This window comes from Syngnathus typhle, linkage group LG10 (assembly GCF_033458585.1).
Source record: "Syngnathus typhle isolate RoL2023-S1 ecotype Sweden linkage group LG10, RoL_Styp_1.0, whole genome shotgun sequence".
Taxonomy (NCBI): domain Eukaryota; kingdom Metazoa; phylum Chordata; class Actinopteri; order Syngnathiformes; family Syngnathidae; genus Syngnathus; species Syngnathus typhle.
The window spans coordinates 12,793,147-12,815,209 of NC_083747.1; the positions used below are offsets into that span (position 1 = coordinate 12,793,147).

The 22,063-nt window shown below is 45.4% G+C and overlaps 2 protein-coding genes across 2 annotated transcripts; one reads left to right on the forward strand and one right to left on the reverse strand.

Moving 5' to 3' along the window:
* The first annotated feature begins 1,769 nt into the window (after positions 1-1,769).
* mrpl17 (mitochondrial ribosomal protein L17) lies at positions 1,770-3,672 on the forward strand. Its single transcript, XM_061288309.1, has 3 exons — positions 1,770-2,138; positions 2,539-2,607; positions 2,821-3,672. The coding sequence occupies exons 1-3, from the start codon at positions 1,965-1,967 to the stop codon at positions 3,070-3,072; spliced, it is 495 nt and encodes a 164-aa protein (XP_061144293.1). The 5' UTR covers positions 1,770-1,964; the 3' UTR covers positions 3,073-3,672.
* Positions 2,814-22,012, reverse strand: tmem145 (transmembrane protein 145). The gene is made up of 15 exons (XM_061288308.1): positions 21,751-22,012; positions 16,177-16,251; positions 15,448-15,525; positions 14,656-14,742; positions 14,119-14,223; positions 12,800-12,884; positions 11,902-11,973; positions 10,329-10,397; positions 9,239-9,319; positions 9,029-9,107; positions 8,824-8,917; positions 7,302-7,474; positions 6,786-6,906; positions 6,474-6,662; positions 2,814-6,389 (listed from the first exon to the last, which is right to left on the reverse strand). Exons 1-15 carry the CDS (start codon positions 21,859-21,861, stop codon positions 6,075-6,077), a joined length of 1,734 nt encoding a protein of 577 aa, XP_061144292.1. The 5' UTR covers positions 21,862-22,012; the 3' UTR covers positions 2,814-6,074.
* Between the last annotated feature and the right edge of the window lie 51 nt (positions 22,013-22,063).

Below are 22,063 nucleotides of genomic sequence, written 5' to 3' on the forward strand. Positions count from 1 at the left end.
CACGTCGATCCATGCCCTTCTTGGTGCTTATTTTGGGCTTGATCTAGTTTCAAGGTAGAAGATTTCAAGCAACATATTGAGCTACAGTTCGTCCTGCGTCGGTGGCGTTCCAGGAGCTTGCAATACGCGACGCCATGCGGTGACGTCATCGCTAGAAATTAAATGTCTCATAGCTACAAAACCGTCGCAGCTCAAACGAACGTTTTTACGGCACAAACCAGCACAAACGAACGGTAGCATTTTGGGACCATTTGCCAGTCATTGGGGGGAGGGTCGACGTCACGATCGAAAATAAATTCAAGTAATAGCAAGCGCCGTGTCCGTTTGTGTGTCTGCGCCCTCTTGTTGAAAGGCTTATCGGTCCATCCCTGGATTTTGCTTCTCTGCTGCTGCTGTTGTTGTTGTTGTTGTTGAATAACGATCGTCCGCAAAAATGACACTGGGTCCCCATTGTGACCTGCAGTGAAAATGAAAGAAAATGTCACGTTTGTTTTCGAAATTTGCATTATTTATTCAACTGTTATTTCTTTTTGTATGGACATTTATTGAGCGCGCAGCCATGCCACTCGAGACATTTCATGTGGGGAATTTTGTCCCTGTAAAGTGAAAAAGGGGGGTGTTCCTTTTTCTTCACCAAATAAATGGTGTGCAGCGGTGACTTTTTCCGCTGTCTGCGTGGTGGAGAAAAGTAGGACGATGCGTGGTTCCTTTTTCAGTTGAAAACACAGCTTATTTATTTTACAAACACACTGGCGCTAAACTCAACAACTTCTCCGTCAGTCAATTCCATACAACAATCCGCATGTCCGTTGTCACAGGACTTTCTTTCCCGGTAGCATCAATGTAGTGACGTCATTACCGTATATAACAAACATAAAGGTAAACAGAATTGGTACCTTAATACACACAGTGAGTCTAAGGGCGGACATAAACAATAGGGGTGTAACGATTCATCGACACACTTCGATTAATCGATATAATGCTCTACGATTTATTGGCATCGATGCTAAACGTAAACATCGATTTATATCGCCGTGTTTGACCTCGGACATTAGACACGACTTTATATTGAAATCCAGTTCATTGTTGCTTGCTTCCTCTTTCCGGGAGCAGTGAGCGGCGTGTTGTGAGCAGAGCAGGCAAATAAGCACTTTGTATACTACAATACTCTTGTAATTTCCTAAATAAAGAGTTTGCAGTACCTTGTTGATTTTGCGTATGAATTGTTATAAATCAGGAGATTGTATATATATGTATCGATCTTAGAGCACTATATCGTGATGTATCGTGAATGAATCACAGCAGGGTTTAAGATATCGGCAAATATCGTATCGTCTTTCTTTGTATCGATATGATATCGTATCGTGGAAAAAACCCGCGATTTACACCCCTAATAAACAATAATACTTAACAAAAGCGATGACTGAGGAGTGTTCCGTTTTAATCAAGCCATTATTAATGAATCTAAAAAAAAAACAGTGGCGGCAGTACATTTGGTTTGTGGACCTCCCCTAGGGACTTAACCAACTAAATCCACCTCTCAATAAAAGCACTATCACGTCACAATCATACAAACCTTCGATATTGTACAAAAACGCAACTGTCAAACAGCATTCCAAAAACATAAAATAAATCAAACCAGCAGACGTGTTGATGATGAAATGTCATGTGCGCAGTACTTTAAGCGTTTTGCTGGTTGGTTGTTACAGCAGGCTTTGTTCTGTTTCGTAAGCGGAACCGTTGATGCATACCTCATTTCTCAATACGGATTGCTTAGACCAACGCACCTCTCAATGTCATAAACTTCCGCACCCCTTTCCCTTTTTCCTGACCCCAGCGAGCAAGTTCACTACGCTGTCGTACGATTTGAGCTTAAGGATGATCTAAAGCTTTCCTTAGAAAAAACGTATTTTCTGCGTACACATTCCAGTTTAGTCTGTGGTGGGCAAAAGCGAAAGACCAAGATGCGTCTGACGCTGCAGTCGTTGATTTCCCACGGCCGAGTGGCCCGCAAAATGGGGCTGGGACCCAAGTCCCGCTTGGACATGCTGCGGAACATTCTGACCGGACTGGTGAGACATGAGCGCATCGAAACCGTCGCTGCCCGGGCGGATGAAGTCCGCTTCTACGCCGAGAAGGTATCTGGCTCCTGCAGCTAATGGGACAGCTGCATTACTTTTTACTTTTCTTCGACTGTCCAAAATCGTAACTTGTAAATAACTGGATCAGGAGGCAAAACCGTGAACTTGAGATCTGCACGTTATAAATTGATGATTAATTGTATTATTATTGGTTGTATTACCACGTCCATAAGGATTTTAGATGAGATAATTTAAAGATGAAAAACAATTTTGCAATTGAATTTACATCTAGGGAAAAAGATCAATATTTTAAACATCAATGCAAGTGTAAACAAAATCTAGAAATAAAATTATGCACTATTGAATAGAATGTCCAGTGTTAAGATGTATAAAATATCAACTAAACATGATAATGATTGCCAGTAGATGTTTGTAAGTGTGTGTTTTTTTGTCGTAGCTAATCGATTACGCAAAGAAAGGTGACACAGACGAGAAGGCGATGAAGATGGCAACATTTTGGTTGACGGTATGAGTACACAGCTGGAACTTTATCTTCTGAAGTTGGACTTCATTGATTTAATTGATTCCGGTTTATTTGCCAGGACAATGTATTTTTTTTAAATCACATTTTATGGCGTTCTGTTATTTTAATTTGTGTTAAATTGATTTCCAAGCTTGGTCAAAGAACAAATGAAACTCAAAGTTCTACTGTATCGTTTTTTGACACTGACCATGGCAGGAAAAGGACCTGGTACCAAAACTGTTCAAGGTGCTGGCCCCGCGCTTCGAACGGCATTCAGACAGCTACACGCGTATGGCCCGCATTCCCAACCGGCAGAACCTGGACCGGGCCAAGATGGCCGTGCTGGAGTACAAGGGCAACCCTTTTCCGCCGCTCTACCCGGTCAGAAAACAAAACCCGCTCACTCTAATCAACCAGCTGCTGGCGGGCTACCGCGAGGACAAGGCCAACTCTGCACCGAAGCTGTGAAACAATGGACACTTGCTACTCGTACCTAGTTTTTTTTTCTTCTAATTTAATTTAGCTCATTTCTTGGATGAGTCTTGTTGACCAGAAGATTTGCTCTGTGAAACAAACTCCATTGTTAAATCAAATAAAACCTCACTTGTTCATAATCAGAATGAGTATGGTGGCCAACAAGAAACCAAAACCTGTCGTGAACAAGCAAAATTGAGCAGGTACTTCATTCGGACATAGGGTGGCGCCAGAATTGAACTAAATTGAATATTGAGTATTCTCTCCCCTTGACATATTTTTTTGTAAAAGTTGGTTTAAAAACAATGTCAAAGACAAATGTTCCCATGAACACATTTAAAAAGGTTGTTCTTTGTATTGTTTGCTTTATTCTAATATAAAAAAGGATTTTGTAGCCTATTTGTATTTGGGGGGATACAAACGTCAGAAAAAGGCAATTGCAATATTGCATTGGCTTTTTTTTCTGTCCCTTGAAGGCAGCAGTAAATAAAGCACACGAGACCTGTAGTAAAACATGTTTTAATTATTATTTTGGCCAAAACTGTATCATAATCTACAGCATATTTGACACCATTAAAATGCATTTAAACAGTGCTTCCTTCAGTACTATGTGCTCTCACCCGGAGGAGCTTTAAAAAAAAAAAAAACGCTGTGCTCTTCTCTGTCATGCGTACATAAATCATCATCTGGTCCAGTTCAACACTCCACCTGTGTGTGTTTGTTTGTGTGCGCAAAGCAGCGATCGGGTGTGCAATTATGGTGACGGAACAAAAATAGACATAACATACATAAGACGAGTCATCACATATACGCACGATACAACAAGTCATTCCAGTATTACTTTGTACTGGAATCTCAGGCCAGGGGTGCGGGAGACAACACAGCAATCGCTGTTCATAGTTTGTGTCCTACTTGAAATCTAAACGAGAACACATTTATAATTGTGTGCCATCGGTTTAAAAGCACACTGTCTCTTTGTGTTGTTAAAACAAAACAACATGGTTTGGTTGAACATTTTCGTATTTAAACATACAATGTTTAATTCTCTTTTGAGGCCGATTGAACACTCCAAATTGTCCCTAGGTGTGAGTCCGAGTGCAAATGGTTGTTTGTCTCTGTGTGCCCTGCGATTGGCTGGCAACCGGTTCAGGGTGTCCCCCGCCTACTGCCCGATGACGGCTGGGATAGGCTCCAGCACGCCCGCGACCCCAGTGGGGACTAAGCGGTACAGAAAATGGATGGATGGATAATTCTCTTTTGTTTTGTGGGTCCGTTTCACAGTAAACATTTCAAAACGTTTGAAGCAAGCATACTGGCTCCACTGAGGTAAGGAGTCGTTAGATTTCCACAAAGCGATGTCATACGATACCGTTTATCGCTACATGAGAAGAGGCGCAAAGGAATATTTTCAAGTGTGTTATTATATTGGAGGGCCTGTCTTAACTTATCATGAATGTATCTGGCGGGCTAAATGGGGGTTCACTATTGAATTTTTGTATTTATCACAAAAGGTTTTAAATGACACACATTGTATTAAAAACTTGTACTTGGAGCTCGACAATAACGAAAACTGTTGTTAATGTATCTACGCCGATGCCATTTTCTCATACTGCCCACTTCTTTCTTTTGTCCTAATTTGTTTTAACAGAAGCTGGTGGTACAATCGCCACCACACAGGTGATATTTACATGTGCACACTTAAGCATGTGTCTCGCTGTGGCAACAACAAAGTAGCAAGGTGACAACATTACAAACAAACAAGACCAGCAACATTAAAGTGCTCCATGCAGGACACACAAAATGTACACTTGTTGCTTTTCTACACATCGTCGGAGTAGTAGTAGTAGTAGTAGTAGTTTGACGTTAAACCAGAAATTCAAACGCTGACACAGTTTGAACACTTTGGTGCAAAAGGGTTGTGTTTGTGAAGCTAGCCCTTCCGCAGACTTAGCCATATCATGCTATAAATACATTACGAAAAACACTGAAAACAATACAGTCAAGGCTTTTAACTAAATTTGAGTCCAGAATTTAATTGGACCTCACCGACTTGGACGCAACGCTACGGGATACTTGCTAGCATTAGCCACCGCAGCTATCCACGGAATTGAGACAATGTAAGCACAATAAAACATTCATGTTGATTTCAGGCGGGAATTATCTTGCCTATCTTTCCGTAAGCAATTAGGGGACACTTGGGTGTAAAAACGTCAAGTTGTTTTAGCGAGTTAGCAAGACGGTTATTCGGCTGGCTGTGAGCCTTGATCTTTTGACCATTTGGATAAAGACCTGTAAAATCCCCAAATTGTAATTTTACGATGAAAAACATGACAGATTATTAGAACACCGAAGCCTATTGTGTGTATTAATACAGAAGCTAAATGTTTAATACATACCATAAGCTAATACTGAATATAGAGAGCGGATTTATCGAGGGGACTACGACACAAACATGCGTGTTTTTGTCCCCCCAAAATACCAGAAGAGACTTTGAACATTTACAGCATTTCACTCAACCGGAATAACCAGCTGTGATGAAGCCGAAGAACAATAAAAAGTGGTGCCTTGAAACTTTTGAGATCTCCCCTCCGCCTCCCCAAATCCTCTCAAAAGTCATGCTACCAATACAGAAATGAACAAGACTCATATTAAAAATAAATATCATTTTCTATAATCCAAATGTGTGCTGTAGAAACATAAAAACAATTAAAAATAGTAGCGCTTCTTTTCGAAAAGAAGTGAAATGTGATGGCGTGAACTTTTGAACTTAAATACAACTAAGGTAGAAAATCAAAATGTCAAGCTATTTACAATTATGAAAAACAAAAAAAAAGCAAACAAAAAAAAACGATTTGGGTCTTTTCTCAGTTTTCTTTCCCGCGTGTTGCTCAGAGTTCCTTCTATTGGTCAAATATTTATTGCTTCTCTTGTAACGAGCGCTTTTGTGTGCTCCTTCCGTAATGTCTCGATTTTGTACTCACTCTGTGTTCCCGTTTTCACGCCTTTGATCCGAAGCCGCCGCCGCCGCCTCCTCCCGCGACGGCACCTCCGCCTCCTCCCGCGACGCCACCTCCTCCCACGACGCCACCTTGCATACTGAAGTACTCTGTGAAGGACGGGAGCCGCATGGGGGGTGGGGGAGAGCGTGCGGCAACGGCGGCCGTCCGCGGCCGGATGGGGGGTGGGAGTGGCGGTAAAATGGATGCCAGGTTGTCGACGGCGGCCGAGGTGGTTATTATCTTGTGCTCGCTGTTCTTCGGCACGTCTGGGACCTTCCGCGGCACCGTTTCCTCCACTGTCTTGACAGGATCCTGAGGGTCAACAATGGTTATGGGTTCGAGAGAAGCAGATTTTTCACAATGTCATCAACAACATCAGAATTTGACAAGACTCACCGAGTGGATGGAGAAGAGCTCGGTGAAGTTGGGCTGCGAGTCTCCCAGGAAGGAGCCGTTGCCGTAGGCGTGGTGCGGGAAGCTCTCGCCGCCCTCCCCTCCTTTAGGACTGGACAGCAGGATCCCGATCTGAGAGGTGCGCACGTGGTACGGGAAGTTCTTGTTGGCGGCCGACGGGCGCGTTATCACCTGGCACGGCAAGAAAAAAAGCAGCGGGTTGGTTATGTCTCATTAAATTTGTCATTAAATTGCTGCGAAAACGCCTTCGTCTGTCCAAGGGCATTTTGGGAATAAGATGAAACAAGTTGAAACCAGGAAGACGATGTGGGCGTAGAGGTGGATGCCCAGCTGGATGCCGTTGACGATCTTCTCCCGAGCCCAACGGGGGATGCCGAAGTTGGCGATGAGAGCCATCACCGGAACAGCAAAGAACCTAAAACAAAACCCAAAAAAATCAAAATGCAATTTGACTCATAGGTGGGCTAAATCAAACTTTGAAATGAAGTTTGTTTTCTAAAGAGTAGGCTACCAAGAGTCACAAGCCAAAGCATAAAATAAAAGAGAAAATTAAAACTGTTAAGTCGGGCAAACTTTCAAAGATGGTCTTGCTGCTTGTGTTTGTTTTTGTTTCACAGCATTGCAGATATCATTTCCAATTTGATTCTTTGCCAAAGAGCCACATACAGAACGGTTGAAGCGACTTGAAATCAATTCCCTTTGACAATTCATTTACATATTCATATACATTTCTAGCGGAGCGCATGAATAATTCAAAGGAAAGATTCTCGCTGCTGATGGAGGATCTTCCCTGCTGGGTGGAGGACTTACCATAGAGTGTAGGTTGTGAAGAAAGGCACATAGAAGGGCTGCTTTTCGGGGTAGTGCTTAAGCGACACCAGCACGGCGTAGCAGAACCACACATAGGCCAAAAGCTGCAGGCCCATCAGCCCATAGCCCGCCGGGCTGTCGTAGGCGTACAGAACTTCGCCGGGATCAAAGAACTGAAAACAAACAAAAGCTTCACGTTGCTTTGTGTGATCTTTAAAATTGGTGCTCAATTCATACTCCCCTCACGCCACAGCGTTGTCAACCTCACGTTAATAATAATTAATAAGAGTAATTATTATTTATTATTACTCTTATTATTTATTGTTTGTGCCTTCTTGTTTTTTATATTGCGTCGTTTACTTGTATGTCTATCGTGTAATATGTCTTGTCACCGTGGGATAGAGAAAACGTAATTTCGATCTCTTTGTGTGTCTCGGCATGTGAAGACGTTGACAATAAAGCAGACTTTGACTTTTTGACTTTGTTAAACCTTTTCAACGATGGCCATTTTCGGCGGTGACATTGAAGTGTTCCTCCTGCATGGCCCCCCACATTTGTCTCTGTCACATATCGCATTTCACGGTCTGGCACGAGCCCGGCGTGACCAGGTTACCCGCCGCTACATAATGCACAGGCCCCCGTGGCTCGTCTCCGAGGATCGGAACCCGAGCAGAGTCCCGAGCTGCCGGAATTTGGAGCGTAACCCAGTTTTTGGCGGGGGTTCCCTGGAGTGCAGCGCACGCTTTTATATATAGCCGCACGCACGGCATTGGGGTGTTATTAATTCATCAGATTCCGAACATAGCAGTGAGAGGAATCTTCACACAGGAGATGTGGAGCTGCATAACTAATGAGGGTGCGAATGTCACAGAAGGCAGATCGGGCACCCGCAAGGTAATGAGGTGACCGTTTGGGAAACTTGAAGGAAAATGAGCCTATTTTCACAAATACACTGCTCACTTCACGTCAGACTTTGGTCCGTGACCAAGGTCGAAACTCAATTTACTTCATAGCAAATCCGTTTTGTCCATTGAAATGCCATTAATCCATCGCAGCTAGAATTGTTTTGTTCCAGCAAACTGCAGCAGGTAATGGGGGAAAAAAAAGACGCTTGCTTCAAACTGTTTGTCATTTCCAGTCACAGTTGAAAACAAAAAGATTCACACCTGTCTTTTATCAAATAACCCCACCTACACAAGTCCATTAGCTTAATGCCAACACCCAAGAACAGACGCGTGGTTGCATTTGGCAGAACCGGTTTTGCTCCATCGAGTCCAAATGTTCAACGCTGTTAAATTAGCGAGAAATAATAGAAGGAGCGGCGTCAGCAGCAGCTGGGCCCCAAAGCAGACATTTCTCATTTGTTCTCCAGGAACCCCGTTTCAAATGCGCCGACAACAACACTTTTAGCAGCACCAAAGGCCGCAACATGGCATCACCGCAATTTAATGACACAACAGGAGCCCTCAGTCATTATCTGACTTTTATGTGTGTGTGTGCGCGCGTGTGTGCGAGTGAGTACCTCGGCCTCATAGATGAAGAGGATGACGTAGGTGATTGTGTAGACGGTCATGTAGATGCTCAGCTTGATGGAGCCGCTATGGCTGATCCTTGCCCTGAGGTGACAAAGTGGCATCAAAATGTGCAAAACAACAGTTTAGTCACACAACAGTACCCGTCGGCTTTTACTGGTGAGATGCAAGCACAACATAAGATGGCAGCCGCACCTGGTGACAGTGAAACCTTTGCCCAGTAGAATGAGCATGAGCAGGAACACCAGGAAACTGAGTGAGAAGAGTAATTTCCCTAGCGAGACACAAAGACGACACACCGGCACACCGGAGTATAAAAATGGGGAAAGAAAGAAACAATCCACTGCACTTGCACACAATTATGAGCGCATTTTTTTTACTGCAAGGCTTTTTGATGGAACTCACCGAGTATTTTCAGGCTGCCGTTGCCGACGCCATCCCGAGCGTAGAGGCCCCAGTAGACGCAGTGGAACAGCAGGCTGAGCACTAGCGGGGTTATGCGCAATAAGCAGAGAGCAAAGATGATGAAATGTGCGGTGGCAAGTGAAAAAGTACAAAAAAGGCAAGACATAAGCACCCATGCCCTCATTCAGAAGAATCGGTTTATGTTGTCAGCTATGGCAACGATTTGGCAAGAAAGCGTCGCATTGCCCAGGATTCCAGTTTTTGTTTTGCCTTCTCTTTGTGCAACTGTTAGCCAAGTTTATTTCCAGAGCCCACACTGTACCCCCTTTGGGACTTGTTTTTTGCCTCAGCCTCCTCCTTTTGTATTTTTCTTTCAGCTAAAAAAAATCGGACTTCAGCCCTCCCATTCTGTCTCTCTCTGCTGGTCATTGTTTTAATGTCTCGTGTCTCGTAACAAAATTTGATTTCCATTTGCATACAATTAGATCTCCATCGCCACAGAAGTGGAAAATGCAAGCCGTCAAAACTTTATGAAGTCGACTATTTACATGTTGTTCATTTTAAATTGAAGCGCAAGATTGATCGATTGATACATTAATTAAACAGCTGTTGCAAATTTTTCCAATTGGCTCTTTGATAGAGAACAACAACATCCTGAAATGTCACTGAATGCACAATCCTCTAAAGTTTTTGTGAGCAGTGTACAATCTGTACACTTAAGTACAGATTGTGAGTACTTTTGCCATCTGGGAAAAAAACTGTTAAAAACGAGATGAATTTTGGAGGGAAAAAAGACAACAATTCTGTAAAAGGAAACTGAGAAGGCATTAGTAGTGATTTCAAAAGTGTGTGGGAAGCAAAGGAGATAAGGAGTGAGACAGAGACGAGAGGGCTGGGGTGTCGTCGGCTACTGCGCTGCAGGCTGCGTTCAATGGCGCCCATTCAGACGTATATACGGGCCGATACGATTGGTGGCGCTACAGTCAGGATTCAAGCCAGTGCGGGTGTGCGGCCGGCTCGTCGTCATCTTGCCGCAACCTGAACCGCCTCCTGCCGTGCTATTGTGTGCATGTGGGACGCAAACACTCACCCTCCACACCTGCGGCTGTCATGAACATTTTGTAGGTGGTGTGGAGAAGCTGTCTGCCCTTCAGATTGTCTGCAGAAAGACACACACAAAAAGGCATGAGGCGACGCAGGTGGCTTCCCAACCACAATGGAAGCAAGTGGAGCCGGAATTACGCGGGCATTAATATTTGACGAGCCGAAGCCCTCCCGCAGGGGGAAATTTACAGGTGAGGGGCAGGTCGTAAACAATAGCGCTCTCCGGGTTCTCCGTGAGGACGCTTACGCAACAAACGGTCCAGGAAATTGGCTATTTTTCACACACACACACAAGCATCAGTGGGCACTCTGTCTCTGCTGGCCTCAATACCGTCACAGTCTACGTTTGAACATTGAGTGCACGAAATTGTAAGAAGTCTTCGTTCCATAATGTTTCTTTTGGCTGTGCTGCTTTCAGTACATGCAGATTTTTTTTGTCCAATCATATTTCTGCCTCAGTGTGCTGCCACGTCAAGCTAATCTTTTGGCGGGTCATCATGCGTTTGAAGTTTGGTCAAATTTAGCACAACGATGTAGCCAACATGAGATGTGTTGGATCATCCAAAATGTTCTTTCCAGCGCAGATGGAGTTCGTCGTGTGCCGTAATTGCTCCGCAAGGATTCTTCCTGCTAGCATCTATTCTAAGCTGCAATAGCGTGAGGAATTCGAATAAAAACGCTGCAGGGGAAGTCACATGAGCCACATAACGGGGAGTCGCTGCTGGAGGTGAAAAACCAAAAAGTCCTTGAGGAGCCGATCGCAATGGTGAAATGTTCCATTTGGTTGTCTCGCCTTACTCAAATGAGACAGAAGCTCCGGGCTTGACCTTGGCATCTTCTTTCGCTTGCCGCTTGCAAGGAAACATGAAGCATGAGTCTTGAAAAATGACATTTGATAAAAGCACGGAGACGCCGCGTGCCAAATGTGACCTGAATGAAAGATGCTATGACAATGAACGGACACTTTTATGCCATCACATCTTCTTAAAATGCATTTTAAAGCGCAAATGCTTTGTAATGTGAATGAATGCCACCTACAGGATTGGCGTAGAAACCGGTGATGAACAGTTCAACCCAGAAGTATTTGGCCTTTAGTATAAATATAATTTTATCTTGTTCCTACAGTTTCTTTGCCTTAAGAGTCACTGCAGAATGAAAAATGGGACAGAAATTATATTTGATGGAGGTCTCCACTCCACTCCACTCCACTCCACTCCACTCCACTCCACTCCACTCCACTCCACTCCACTCCACTCCACTCCACTCCACTCCACTCCACTCCACTCCACTCCACTCCACTCCACTCCACTCCACTCCACTCCACTCCACTCCACTCCACTCTAGTTAACAATTGCAAAGTGTAAATGGAAGTTGTTCCGCCCTCCCCCCCATTATCTGGTACAAAATAGCAAAAGCGCCACTTTGGTGGAAATTTCATGACTACAAATCTCTTTCAAGGCTTCCAAGAAGGGCGAGGAACACGAGAAGCTACTCTCATCCCATCAAGAAAACATGTCCGGTTTAAAGTCTGGGAAAGGCAGACTTGAAAAGGTACTTACAGGCAAAGTAGCAGGACAGCAGGAAGACCACGGAGAAGATGACCAGGAAGGTGATGTCTGTCTCCAGGATTCCTGAGGACCAGAAATAGAATCGCTAACGAGGGAGAAACAGGCGAAGCGAACTCAGTCGAGAGCACGAGCGGAGAATGGCAAAAATGTTTCCGCTTCCTTCTCGCACTTCATCAGTCATGGTTAATCCATCCATTAAGGACATTTGTCCACTTCACTCTGCTTTATTGGCCGTGCCAACTTGACCGTTTCTCCCGTAATTGCTTCTTTCTGCTTTCTAGCCACGTTGGATAACACTTTTTTTATTTAGACCAGTGCTTCTCAAATAGTGGGGCGCGCCCCCCTTGGGGGGCGCGGTGCTATTCCTGGGGGGGCGCGTGTGACCCTGGGGAACAGGCTTTTTTTTTGGCAGTACTAGAATAAAGTGTAAATGCGCGTTTACTACAGCAGGGGGCAGTGGCGCTCTCATTGTTACTTCTGTCACGTTTGCGACAGTGCAACATTTTACGACTTACAAGACAAGTTAGGATAGTCACGGTGGGGAGGGGGGGCGCAAATAGTTTTCTTCTTGCTAGGGGGGGGCGTAACAGAAAATAATTGAGAAGCACTGATTTAGACCAACACCTGAACCAGGATTCAATTTTGAGCAATCCAGTTGAAGCTAAAACTTGTTTTGGGGATTTTTGTTGAACCACAACTGTGAAACTGCAACGAAATATTGGCAGATACAAGTACACAAAAAAGGTTCAGTACATCGGCCTCGAGAGGGTTCTGTAAGTATCGGCGACTGGTTATCAGCAGCCTCCACAAGACATCGATATGTTGAAACAACGCTGCTATCTGTATTGAACACCCCCCCTCCCCCCAAAGTGGTTTCCATGGCGCTTACCGAACTCATCGGCGGAGAAATGCTGCGTCCAGAAAGACTGGCCGTTGGTCAGCTTCATCTCGTACTCTAACTGAAGGCCGTCGCCCTGCGGGGTGCCCAGAGAGAGACGCGTCATCAGATTTCATAAGCTGCTTGGTAACAGGGGGGTTTCTTTACTCAACTGCACATGTGATACTTAATTTCTTTACGACGTAGTCACTAAAATGTAATTTTCACCCCCTTTTTGAATGCCAGGGGAAATGTAAAAGACTGATAAGAACAGCGCTCCAATATGAGAGAAGACATCGTCTTATGAGGCTCTTTGAGGAAAAACTGCAAATTAAAACTTTTGGAATGAGGCTCGTCACATTTAATGCAGGATTTGGACCCGCAAGCAGACAGTAGACATGAGTAGGAAACCTAAAGTCTTAATGTACAAAATGACAAGACGAGGCAACCGTTTGAAGCCTCTTCGAGAAGATGCGCCACGCCACACGGCACCCATACTGTGGAGAACCAAACAAAAGATCGCTGCCAGGGGAACGACAGGAAGTGGCAAGTTCATCATAACCATGGCAACAGACAGGCCTGCATGAACGCAAAGGTGTCAGATCTCATCAAGGCCACCTTTGCTTACTGGCGCCGACTGAGGACCCATATGTGTCGTAAGCACCGTTTGAATTGGCCTTGTAACGATGTCATCATCGACCACTCGATGGACATAGAGATGGGGGGCCGGGGTCGTTGATTGAACGGAATCGGCCGTTGAAGTTAACTGATGATCGACAGCCCTTCGAAGCGTTTTGCTGCAGTGATCCATCTCGGCGCTGCCACTTGGACGAAACGCAAAAGACAAAAGACCAGAGGAAACGCCATAGCCGATCGGGTTCACGAGGGACAGCGTGAAGCCGCTTGAAAGCGAACAGCCAAAAGATTGCGAGTGACGGGGAGATAGGAGTACTATTTTTTTTTAAAAGTGCGCAATTGGCGCCCAGGCTGAGAGCGGATCTTTCATCTGGACGTCCGGGAGCGTTAAGCGGCGTGTCTATTAGGTGGGCCTGGCGCGACACTAAACGCCACTCTGCTGGAAGCATCCCTTCTAATCGCGTCTGCAGCAAAACAAACGAGGCTACTCGCACACGCCAACCGAATGACAAGCGGGCCAACGGCGGAAGCGAACCCAGCGCCTGTTCGGGAAAGGGAGCCTTTCATTCCCCGGCGTGGTCATCGGGTGTGCCCCCCTTTTAGTTTACCGGCCCCAAAAGAATTGTTTACGGATTGATGTGTGAAAAAAAAAGGGCCAGGACAGGCTTTTTTTCAACATATAGGCCACCACTTACCCCGCATTTGCTGAGCGCGATGTACCACCACCTCTCCCTCACCGAGCGGAAGCTGCGGCCACCCACACAGCTCAGCACCTCCTCGCCGCCGTCGTCACCCTCAACCTGCCGGTGAGGGCCGACACACACGCACACACACAGAGCCAACGCTGCAGTCACCCAGATGAGATTGTATGTCACATTTTACAGCCCAGCACACTGCTTTCATTGCAAACTATCGTCTATCGTGTAATATGTCTAGTCACCGTGGGATAGAGAAAACGTAATTTCGATCTCTTTGTGTGTCTCGGCATGCGAAGACGTTGACAATAAAACAGACTTTGACTTTGAAACATATTTCACACTCAAAAATAGCCTGAAATGTGGCAGATGCGCCACAAAGCTCTTTCACACTGGATATCACATTTCACAATGTGATTTAAAAAAAAAAAATAACAGAGCTGCTATTTATTAAAGTGAGAGCACGTATGCATTTTTTGGGGGGTGGGTCACATAGAGGAAGAGACGTACCTGAAAGTGAAAAGAACTATGTCTTACCGCGCATCCCGACCAGGTGTAGCGGGTGGTGAGGTTGATGACCTGGTTGTTTTCGGGCCGCAGCACCGCCTCCTTCTGGTAGCAGTCCTGGCACACAGGTGTTAACGTCATGAAACATGTTTGCGTCGTCTTATGAGTGAAAGTCGATGGTTACGTTACACCGGAAGACCATTTCCATCGTACCCAATCATGTCTTCACACTTGATGAGGGTGCCCACTCATGTTGCACGGCAGCAATATGAGAATGTTTTATGAGACCGTTGCACTCGCTATTAATGCCATTATTGATTTGGTCGGGGGAAAAAAAAAAAAAAAAAGAATCCTTCGCATTCAGCGGGCGGTGATCAATACAATCTAAGCGGTTATAATTGAAAAATGTCAACGTGGGCAGAACGCAACAGAACGGCTTTGTTTGAAATCTTCGCTGTGTGTTATTGTGTTCGGCCGGCGGAAAAAATATGACAAGTGCGCAAAAAAGTCAGAGACTCGAGATTTGGAAAGAATATATACGAAGTATGCTTTATTTTACTAATCTTAAATCTTATTGAAATCGAATCTTGTTAATTAATGAACTTCTTTTAATAATTACGTTGAAAGTGCCATACAAGTGCAAGTGTAAAAATAAGTTAATGTCTGTCAAATTAAACCAAAAGACGGTAGATACGTGAGAGAGTGCACACGCATAGGGACAATTTGACTTTGGAGACTTTCGGCTGATGTTTGCACTCACGGTGTGATTAAACGTTCCACGTTGAGAAATCTTTATTGGACAGCAGCATCAGAGGGGCTCACCTTTTCGGGCCTCTTGTACACAGCCGGCCACTGAGAAGCATCGTCAAAGTAGAGTAAGATGTTCTGACAGCAGCGAGACTGCACAGAGAAATGTAAAGGGAAAAGAGGCCATTAAGACTCGGGGCCAACGAGCTGTGCCCACGCATCACGAGGCAGCTGGAGATTGCAATGACAAAATGTGTCCCCCAACAGCGCTGCCGCCGCTGCTGCCGCCGCCGCCGAGAAATGACGGCTAAGCAAAGTGGAGGATGAGGAGGGCGGGAAGGAGGAAAGAAAAGAAAATGAAAGGAGGAAGGAAGACGTCACAACGACCTGCCACCCAACTAGCATTCGATAAACCAAATGGCAGCTGGTTAGACAACTAATTTGCCAACTAGCCATTTATCTCGATAGCTACTGATGAACTGAACCCTTTTGGCAGGGTGACACAAGTAACAAACAAAGCTATTCGATAGAAAGCTTGACACGCTAACATTAAAAGTGGAAACATAAGACTAAAAGTACTGCAGCGAGGGTAGCTAGGTTGATCGTTAAATTGTAGCTAGCAAACTGGCTAATTATATAGATTCCAATGAAATATCATTGATGTGTGGTGTGGTGTGGTGTGGTGAGAGGAAGAATTGTGGATGCTAGCTTTTGAGGCAAGTGTGACCGTGACATGGAAGCAACCGAGCATACACACACGTCTCACTCAACGTGAACTCGCACCTGCAGCGTGGTCGATCATACCTTGGGGTAACGGAACCGGAAATCCAGGCGTCCAAAGTCGGTGAGGAAGCAGAAGCGCGTGAGGAAAACCCAGTCCTGCCATGTCAAAAAAACAAAAAACAGTGACATTTTATTCTGAAAATTGACTTTTCAATGTCTTGAACACAAATAGTCCTTGCAACATTTGCCCTCCCATCAAGAGTGAAATTACGTCAATCTTGCGGTTATTCAACTCGTTCTCAAAATTGGAATTGTGATGTGACAGCGGCACTAATTTACGACTTTGTCGTCTGATGCGTTTGATCGGAGCAAAACTTGTTGCAGCCAACCTCGACTTGCAAATGACACTGGCACGTACTTCATAATCCTCATATTGGGCGAGGAAGGCAAAACAAACAAACAATTTGGGACGAGCCTCGGCATGTGGAGATTTCACGTCGAAGCCTCCTCCGAGTGCACAGCATCACGCACGCACGTTTGAGTTGAGCCTCCTGCGGGCTCCAGCATGCTTCCCCTGTGCACTTATTAAAAAGTGTCCTAAAGGCCGGTTGCTATGAACTCTGCAGCCTAAGATGAGGCGGCGCACTATTATCCAGTAATTACCTGTGCCCCGCTACATAAACAAGGCTCGTAATTCCGCCGCTGAGAACTAAAACCGGGCCGGCGTCGCCAGCTTTGGCTGCCATACATCAACTTGGACAAAAGCGCAGTCGTAACTCAGCCGCCGTCTGTCAGCTAGCCGCCAGTGGCCCGCGGGAACCTTCAGCTTATAACTCATCCGACCTCGAGGACCGGCCCGGTCCCGTGCGCCTGTAACAACCGAGGCGGAACTGAGCCAGAATCTCCCGTTTGGAGGCGGATCTCTTTGAAGTCGCGGCGGCAGGCGAGCATCTGTGGCTATTGGCTGCTTGTCGCCATGGCGACGACGGCATGCCTTCAGCGTCGCTGTCATAGACACGGCAAACAGAAAAAGGCAGAAGCGGCTATTAAGGACAAGCGTTTTTTTTTGTTTGGACAAGCGCTTATTCGCACGTTCGTCTTTCACCTTTGCGACTCCATCACATTGTGGCTGACGTTGAACAATAAGCTTTAGAGCGCTTTAATGGCTCCACTTCCGTTTGCCTTTGCCCTCGACACACACGCGCGCAATCACAGGATATCAAAGTAATTCTTACCAAATAGAGTCGTAACAATACCATGAACATTATGGATTCATCAAGACCGATGTTAATTCCGACATTTGACAAAGAAAGATAATCAATTGATCAAAAGAATTGAATTACCGTTTTTTTCCGTGTATAGTGCGCAAAATTTTACTAATTTATTGTCCTAAAATCCGGGGTGCGCATTATACATGGGTACAAAAAAAAAAAAAAAAAAAAAAAAATTTTTTTTTTAATTTTTTTTTTTAATTTTTTTTTTTTAAGTCCCAATGATCGTCACACACGCAGGGAGGCAATGGGTCCCATTTTTATAGTCTTTGGTATGGTCTTAACTAGGCTGGATGTAATTTTTTTTGTTGGCGTTGATTTCTCCGACTGCCCATAAACGCACCACCGCGCTTCGTGCGCGCACGGGACAGCAAACGAGCAGGTGATCGAGCAAGCGTCTGATACGAGAGCATTGCGGTCGCATGGAGCGTGTTTGAAGTGAACAGCAGAGAAGAAAGGCAAAGTGTTGTGAAATAAAATGCACAGAACGGATGCGCAAGACACGTCAGCTATATAAAGAGCGAGAGTTGTTTTCTTCCTATTAGTTTCAATTCACAGTTTAATTAGCAGTTTCAATCAGCAAATAACAAAATGCGTATTACAGGTAATATTTTATTTCACAACACTTTGCCTTGTTCCTTTGGTCTCTGCTGTTCATCCTAAAACACAAAGGCGCTCTTTAAGCAATGCGACAGTGAGCGCCCGGCGCGCTGCGGTTGCGCGACCGCACCAAATTAAGCTCCCTGCGCAGTGCGCACTGAGGTCCACTTAAATTTTAGAAAGTACATCAGGACTTTAAAAATATCTTCTAAATTTCAGCGACGGCTCTGTCACAATAATCGGCCAGCCCGGTGCAGTTGGGCGGTCGGCGGCGCGCTACGGTTGAGCGTTCTCTCGCGCGCTCTCTCTCTCGCTCTCTCTCGCTCTCGCACACACGCAAACCGGATATCATACGGAGGCCGCCATTACAGATGCGCAGAACGGATGAGCAAGACACGTCAGCTATATAAAGAGCGAGAGTTCAGTTCTCTACCTAAATCCGTATTACAGGTAATATTTTATTTCACAACACTTTGCCTTGTTCCTTTCTTCTCTGCTGTTCACTTCAAACACGCTCCATGCGCACGGAGCGCGGTGGTGCGTTTATGGGCAGTCGGAGAAATCAACGCCAACAAAAAAAATTACATACAGCCTAGTTAAGACTATACCAAAGACTATAAAAATGGGACCCATTGCCTCCCTGCGTGTGTGACGATCATTGGGACTTAAAAAAAAAAAAAAAAAAAAAAAAAAATTAAATTTTTTTTTAAAAAAAATTCATAAAAATTGGGTGCGTATTATACATGGGTACAAGCTTTTTTCCAGCATCAGCATGCCATTTTTAGGGGTGCGTACTATACATGGGGGCGCACTATACACGGAAAAAAACGGTAAAAATTTTTGGTCACTTAATGTTTGCAATAATTGTCAAGACCTATTTGTTGCACTTTACAACAGAGAGGAAATTCGTCGGACATTTGCTGATTTTGTTGTGTTTGGCATTTTGTTGCAATATGTAGAAAAAACAATTCAACCAACATTGGTAAAAAACAAAAAAGCCGACAAAATGTCAAGAGGAGATTCGGAATCAGAGCAAAAAATTCATTGATAGTGAAGCTTACTTGCATCTCTAATTAAAAAACATTTTGCTGACATTGAAAAAGATTCGATTGGGCCCTTGTCTCGTTATGAACTCATTATGACAACTAAGTTAATATGACGTTGAATAAAGAGAACCAAGCCATAATAACACAAAACAAATTAAACAAAAGACTGACGCACATTTGCTCGGCTCCCACAAATGGTGGTCACACCGCCATATTTGTTCCCTTCCCAACGAAACGCCAGCAATTAGGCGCCAACCCTTGCCGCCGCATCTGTCCGTTTTAACATGATTCCATTTTGCCACTTTCCTCCCTAGCAATCTGTCCTTTCATCTGCACGCTTGTGCGGCTCGCTCTCCGAACGCCCGTTTGCCTGCTACGCCTCATTAACAATTAATTACCAATCAGCTCGTGGAGTCACCCCCGGACCGCCGGACCTCTCAATGATTCATTAGTCAGGGACACACACTGGCTGCAACGCATAAACACATGGGAAATGGCGGACACAGACTGACGGCAACAGACGGACACATGAAAGCAGTCTTCTGCAAACACACAAACACACACATGCACGCACAGACACACACACACTCGTCATTAAAAAGCGATGCACCGGCTGGGATTGTGTCCACTTTGATGACTGCATGAAGGATTTCCAGCACTCTTCAAAGCGCTTTGGTGGGATTTTGGATATCAGAGTCAGACGGGCAGTATTTTGCAGGTAGGAAATGACGCTAATGAAGTCTGCTTGGCCTTTTTCCATGTGTTTTCCATCGTGCTTGTTCTCGTTAAGTGTTGCGCTGGAGCCGGAGTCCATCCCGGCTGACTTTGGGCGAGGAGACGCCGGTAATCACGACTTGAACACTTTTGGAGTCTTCATTAGAGTTAGCATGGATTTAGCTTTAGGAGCAGAATAGTTTGTTTTTATCCACACACTCATTCACGCACAGAGTCCAAGCCCTAGGTAGCAAATGGCTGAATGTCTCCTTCAAATCTGTTGACGGCAGACTGGTGTGTTGTCAGTGCTCTGCAAAATTTCGATCCCGTCTGGCTGCCAAGATGTTCCCTGTCGCGTCTTCCCCCGACCTTCACCTTCGCTCCCGTTGCTCCAGAGGGACGTTTCAGCGCATGACACCAGCCACTTAGGCTGATTGTCAGCATCGACCAGGCCCGGCCGGCTAAAGCCCAATCGGCCGTTGCGATGCCTTTGGATTGACTTTGAGTCCGTCTCTATTCCCGGTGTGGACAAAGTCACGTGACCGCGACAGTCGTCATCGAGGGATGGCGATGTTGCGACCGCCCGTGACCTTGGGGCAGCTACTCACACATACGCGTTTTTTTATTTCTCTGCGTTGACGTCAAACGCTGGCAAGACACGAGAAGTGTTCATGAATAGCTCATTGTAAAATACACTGTGCATTCTAAATGTCCAAATGTCTATTTATTCAAGCGAACTGCACAAGTGATTCATTTATGATAAGGTGATAGATCAAATATCATTGTCATGTGTACATTTAAAAAAGAGTCAGCACCAAAATATCTATTTGTGGCATCCAAGCATCCAATGACAAATGAAATAACAGAAAATCATCATTTCATCATTACACCGAGAAGCTTTTTGTTTGGTTGTTGAAGTGAACCGCACACAGTTATCAGTAAGACATTTATAATAATCAACTAAATGCAATAATTGATTTTTTTTCTTGCTCAGGGTAAAAATTAGGCCTCTATATGACATGTGTCATCTATTAATTAATTACTGGGAAAAGGTCAGAAACATGTCTTACTGCATAAGAGTTATTTTATTTTCTCGTAGCGGATGCCCCCTCTGGCAATTTATGGGGGTAGAGCGTCTATTGGAGTGGAGGGCATTGGACATTTTGCATACAATTGTGCAATTACGCAGAAAGCGGCTACAGTTGAAAGCCTTGGCAGAGGCCTGGCGCTCTAATTGACTGAATCGCATTGCATGGAGGGGCTGTGCAATTGGGCGACCGGTCGTAGCCACCTGTTCACATTTACATAAGAGGCGCGTTTAATTCATTAGGATTTAAATGGGGAACAATTTTACTTGTACAAGTAGAGCTGTCATTTTAGACAATAGAATGTATGGTTCTCATTTTTAAAACTTGGAGTAAGTTATTTTTGCTTAGGGTATGTTTACTTGTAGGATAGCTACTTTTCGGTCATGCGGATGCCACTTTGGGCAATAATGGGGCAAGGGTTAGTGCACAAATAGACAGTCTCCTTCTTCGCTGCATAAAGTCCAAATTATGTCATGTGCAGTCGGTTGCTAACGGTGGCCTTGGCGGAGGTCTGCGTCTCTCACTGCACTGCATTGCATTGCATTCGACGGCGAAAACGGGGACGAAGTGGCAGACACCTGTGCACAATCCCATCCATCGCTCATTAAGTCCACCCCAGCGAGAGGTGTCGAACCTGGCGCCCCGCAATGCCTGAGCCACCGAACCGACCCAAGAACATCAAAACTCGCACCGCAACAGTCACGTGACGGACACCTGTAACCGGTGTCGTCGCCCCACGGCGGACAGGGGTGGTGGTGGTGGTGATTGTAAAAAAACGATTCAAAGGCCACCTGGGCTGGGACAAAACGAACAGACAGACGACAGGCGAAGGTGTTGCTAGTAAATGGCGGCACAGGCAAACAACTTGACGGAGAATAGCGGAATGTGGGGGCACGTCGTGCACGCAGAAAAATGAAAAGCAGACGCGTCACTCACCTCCTTGGTGTCCACGACGCCTTTGACATATTTCCCGAGTACCATGTCCATGCAGAAGACGCCGGACAACGCGGCCAGCCACAGGAGTCTCCCTCCGAGCCGCTCCTCCATCGTTCTCGCTCCCCCGCCGAGGCTAGTCTGTGCCCGGGGCTCACGCCGAGTTGGAGTCGGGAACCGGGGCGCGCATGGAGGCAAGAAAGGGGCGGGGGGCGCGTTCACGCGACACCTTCCCCTCTGGCTGCTCAAGATGGATGGAAGCGTACGCGTGCGCATGCGCTTCTTTTCGATGCAGCATACGTTCCCACAATTTTAT

What these genes read in the sequence shown, in the direction of transcription:
- mrpl17 (XM_061288309.1), top strand. Translation starts at nt 1,965, where the DNA reads ATGCGTCTGACGCTGCAGTCGTTGATTTCCCACGGCCGAGTGGCCCGC. An exon ending in TCCGCTTCTACGCCGAGAAG is followed by an intron (nt 2,139 to 2,538) that starts GTATCTGGCTCC and finishes TTTTTGTCGTAG; the next exon opens with CTAATCGATTACGCAAAGAA. An exon ending in TGGCAACATTTTGGTTGACG is followed by an intron (nt 2,608 to 2,820) that starts GTATGAGTACAC and finishes TGACCATGGCAG; the next exon opens with GAAAAGGACCTGGTACCAAA.
- tmem145 (XM_061288308.1), bottom strand. Translation starts at nt 21,861, where the DNA reads ATGGAGGAGCGGCTCGGAGGGAGACTCCTGTGGCTGGCCGCGTTGTCC. An exon ending in GCGTCGTGGACACCAAGGAG is followed by an intron (nt 16,252 to 21,750) that starts GTGAGTGACGCG and finishes TTGACATGGCAG; the next exon opens with GACTGGGTTTTCCTCACGCG. An exon ending in ACGCCCACATCGTCTTCCTG is followed by an intron (nt 6,663 to 6,785) that starts GTTTCAACTTGT and finishes TTGCCGTGCCAG; the next exon opens with GTGATAACGCGCCCGTCGGC.